This window comes from Berghia stephanieae, chromosome 12, assembly GCF_034508935.2.
Source record: "Berghia stephanieae isolate SIO BIC M18660-M18661 chromosome 12, UCSD_Bste_1.3, whole genome shotgun sequence".
NCBI lineage: Eukaryota > Metazoa > Mollusca > Gastropoda > Nudibranchia > Aeolidiidae > Berghia > Berghia stephanieae.
Window position 1 is genome coordinate 40,148,358 of NC_088371.1, and position 5,000 is coordinate 40,153,357.

A 5,000-nucleotide genomic window follows, 5' to 3' on the forward strand; every position below is an offset into this window, starting at 1 on the left:
GCTGCTACTACTACTAGTACTACTACTACTACTACTACTACTACTACTACTACTACTACTACTACTACTACTACTCTACAACATCAACAACTACTACTACTACTACTACTACTACTACTACTACTACTACTACTACTACTACTACTACTACCACTACTACAACTACTATTACACTACTACTACTACTACTACTACACTACTACTACTACTACTATACTACTACTACTACTACTAACTACTACTACACTACTACTACTACTACTACTACTACTACTACTACTACTACTACTACTAACTACTACTACTACTACTACTACTACTACTACTACTACTACTACTACTACTACTACTACTACTACTACTACTACTACTACTACTACTACTAACTACTACTACTACTACTACTACTACTACTACTACTACTACTACTACTACTACACTACTACTACTACTACTACTACTACTACTACTACTACTACTACTACTACTACTACTACTACTACTACTACTACTACCACAAATATGTCTTTTATCTTTCATTATTTTCTGGAAAGTTCTGTTCGCTGATGCCTACCTTTTCTTATCAATTTGATCACCCCCCCCCTCCCCCCGGACACCCTATCCGCTACCACGTCACGCTAACATTTCATTCATACTGCAACCACCATTGAGTACAGATGACACATGTTAATTTTTTCATTATATTTAATCGTTTTCCACGTTTATTTGTGTACTGTCTTGCTGACGAAGGGTTTGTACCCGAAACTTCCATTGTCTGTTTTGTTCCCATACGAAGCCTCTCCATTTTCACTCTTTTGTTAGTATTTTACCATCACCGGCTTCAGGCAGCCTCTAACGTTTTCGATACTTGAATACAATAAGTTTCATTCAAAACAATATCCAATAAATGTCAACACTGAATGTTGATTGATTATGTGGCAGTATGGCTGAGGGATTCGGTATCATGTCAATGATCAATCTTAAAGGAGAAATAGAGAGAGAGAGAGAGAGAGAGAGATAGAGAGAGATAGGGATAGAGAGAGAGAGACAGAGAGAAAGAGAGAGAGACAGATAGAGAGAGATAGAGAGAGAGAGAGAGAGAGAGAGAGTCATAGATGGAGACAGAGGTGAGGGAGATAGATGGATATTTTCGTATCCCCAATGTATTATAAAAAAATATATTGAAATACAAAGTCAACTGAGCGTCGCATTAACAGGTGAGGATGGAATCAGGACAGACTGACCTGCAAGCCGATATGCTGTAATATTCTGGCGAGGAGTAGTCTTTGCCTTGAAGACGTTGTGTGCATTCAGTTAAACGATCTTCCGAGCACGCGTAATCTAAGACAATAGACAATGAAGTTAACAATCAGGGGCATTCAAATTCAGTGAGCATGGACACCCACGCCTCACTCTCGGGATTACGACTGCTACCTGCCTAGGGCTTTAATTAATTGAGAAACCTTCTAATGCATCATCGTGACCACCTCTGGCGAGTCACATTCTAAACGGGGAGAAATGTTGTAGTGCAATATTATTGAGCGGACACAAGTCCAAATTCTTCTATCCAACCCTCCCCTCTCCATTGAGGACAAAACTAGCCGATCTTTTACGTTTTCCATTGTCGCAATTCAACACATATTGGGGCTAATTTTACACTTATTGTTAGATAAATACAAATAGAATGTAGAATGAAACATGAGACATGTTTGGCGACATTACTATTTTTTTCCTACAGAGAAAACGCTTCTAACTAGGTAAGAGAGAATGTGAGTGAAGAGCGTTTTCCCAGGATTCAATTATGCGCCTAACATGAATACTACAAGATCACATTGCTGCACCCCTCCCGACGGATTATCACCTTGTCGTGGTGGGAGGGCTTGCGTATCTCGAACCTCGGACCTCTAATAAGAGAAAAAAGGAGAGAGATCAGACGAAGAGTAATCCACCGGCCCTCCAGGAATGGGGGTTGAGCGTAGGGTTAACAACCCACCTCATAAAAAGCAAACTGTTACAGAAACAGAAACCAGACGTAAATCCACAACCGGCGGCAGCAGAGAAGCGGACCAGAATACTGGCTTCATGACGGTAGGAGGTCAAAGCCGAAAGGACGCCCCCGACCAGATTGCAGATCTGTTGTCACCAAAACGCAAGCTCAATGTCTCGTGCTGGAATGTTAGGACCCTATATCAAACAGGAAAACTGGCACAAGCCCAGCGCGAGATGTTAAACTACAAGATCGATTTGCTAGGCATATCAGAGGCAAGATGGACAGGAGCGGGAAGCGCCAACTCTCAAATGGCGACCTGATCATTTGGTCAGGACGAAAGGATGACCAACACAGAGAAGGTGTTGCACTCTTGATAGCCAGGCAAAACAACAAGTCACTATTGGAATGGAAACCGATAAGTAAAAGACTTTTATACACAAGACACAACTCAAAATACACCAAGCTATCAATCCTCACACGCTACGCACCTACAGAGGATTCAGATGAAGAAAACAAAGAAGAATTTTACGATATTCTAAGAATGGCCGTTGAAAACATTCCAAGACATGATATGCTCATGATCATCGGAGACCTTAATGCTAGAGTTGGCAATACACAAACAAATCAGTCCGTTGGAAAGGAGGGCATAGGGTTAATGAACAACAATGGAAGCAGACTGGCAGAATTTTGTGAAGAACACAACTTCATTATTGGTGGAACTTTCTTCCCACACAAAAACATCCACAAATTGACATGGAAATCACCAGATGGGAAAACAGAAAGTCAGATAGACCATATAATTATAAACAGAAAATGGAAGAGCAGCCTAAACGATGTCAGAGTCAGACGATTGGCAGACATTGGAAGTGACCACCATCTTGTCACAGCCAAAATCTCTACTAAATTGATGAAAACAAAAATAGCAAAACAGAAGGAGAAACGTTTCAACACAGATAAATTGAAAATCCAAGATATCCAAAACAATTTCAATATCTCAGTCAGAAACAGATTCAGTGCAATACAAGATATTACAAACATGACAATCCAAGATTTCAACCACGTCATGCAGGAAAGTGCCACTGAACACTTAGGACACAATAAATCCAATACAGAGAATTGGATATCAGCAAGGTCATGGAGCTCATTAACCAAAGAAAATCAATCAAACTAAATCTCCTGAACGCTAAATCCCCCCGACTGAAAGAAAGGCTATCCAGTGAATACTCATTGAAGGATAAAGAAGTGAAAAAATCCACAAGGAAAGACAAAAGAGATTTTGCAGAAAATTTAGCAACTGAAGCAGAAAATGCAGCTGTAAGACACGACACACAAACACTATACAAAATCACAAAAAAGCTCTCGGGAAACAGAAGTTATGGTCAAGAGAAACCATTAAAATCCCAAGATGGTAGTGTCATCACAGACGAAAAGGAGAAAATTGAAAGATGGAGAGAATATTTCGCAAACCTTCTGAACAGACCAGACCCATCTTCTTACACAGATATCCCAGAAGCAGAAATGGACGTAGAGGTTAATCTTGGTCCAATCACTGAGCATGAGGTGCACGAGGCAATACAACAACAAAAAAATGGCAAGGCCCCAGGTATTGACAAAATCACTGCAGAAATGCTTAAAGCGAACTCGCAAGAAATGTCCAAAATTCTCAGTAAACTGTTCACCAACATTTGGGAAAAGGAAGAAATACCAGAGGATTGGCAGAAAGGCATCATCCATAAAATAGCCAAGAAAGGAGACCTAGGAAATTGTGCTAACTGGCGTGGAATCACACTCCTGTCCGTAACGAGCACAATTTTTAATAGAATCCTTCTGAAAAGAATCTCACCTCACATTGAAAACATTCTTAGAAAAGAGCAGGCAGGGTTCAGAAAAGGGAAGTCATGTAGTGACCACATATTTACCCTGAGACAAATCCTGGAGCAAAGCATTGAATGGAACAGCCCCCTCTACACCATTTTTGTCGATTTTGAAAAAGCCTTTGACAGCTTACACAGAGAGTCCCTGTGGAAAATACTCCGCCATTATGGTATACCGATGAAGATAGTCAACCTAATCAAAGCAATGTACAGCAACTACCAATGCCAAGTGATCTGTGGTAACAATTTAACAGACAGCTTTAATGTAACAACTGGTGTAAAACAAGGCTGCATACTCTCCCCGCTTCTGTTTATCCTGGCTCTAGACTGGCTCATGAAAAATACAATTGATGGTAAGAAGAGGGGCATTCGCTGGACACTGACATCTTTTCTGGAAGATATAGACTACGCAGATGATATCGCGTTAGTTTCCAGTACACACAGAGACGCCTCAGAGAAACTAAACGTACTACACAAGAACGCCTCGAAAATTGGACTGAAAATAAATTTCGATAAGACTGTGTACATTAGGGTGAATCCAAAACATGACAGTGAAATTAGGATAGATGAACATATAATTGAAGAGGTAACAGAGTTCTCCTACCTCGGATCCAAAATAACAGACGACGGAAATGCACAACACGATATCAAGCACAGAATTCAAAAGGCAAACCAGGCTTTCGGCATGCTGAAAAACTTTTGGAAATCAAAGCAAATAATGAGAAAGACAAAGCTGAAAATATACAAGAGCAATGTTTTAAGTGTACTGCTTTATGGAAGTGAAAGCTGGAAAATGACATCCTCCTTAATACAGAAACTAGAAGCCTTTCAGAACAAGTGTTTAAAAAGAATTTTTAATTTATTTTGGCCTACAAAAATAAGAACAGTGGATCTATTAAAGAAAGCTGACTGCACTAGCATTGATAGCCAAATAAAAAGAAGAAGATGGCGTTGGCTGGGTCATGTGGCCAGAATGGAAAAAGGGTCACTTCCCAAGACAGCCTTGTACTGGACAGCAGATGGGAAGAGAAAGCGGGAAGACCCAAAGAAACCTGGCGAAGGACGATGGAGAAAGAATTAAAGGAAGCAGGCCTGTCCTGGAATACAGCCACCGCAAAAGCAGCCGATCGCAAAAA

The 5,000-nt window shown here is 40.4% G+C and overlaps 1 protein-coding gene across 2 annotated transcripts in view; it reads right to left on the minus strand.

Moving 5' to 3' along the window:
* Positions 1-5,000, minus strand: part of LOC144957791 (uncharacterized) — a 97,585-nt gene that overhangs the window by 48,564 nt on the left and 44,021 nt on the right. For both annotated transcript variants that reach the window (XM_078889218.1, XM_078889219.1), the window contains exon 13: positions 1,245-1,341. In XM_078889218.1, coding sequence (XP_078745344.1) covers positions 1,245-1,341 — 97 coding nt within the window. The remainder of the gene's footprint in view (positions 1-1,244; positions 1,342-5,000) is intronic.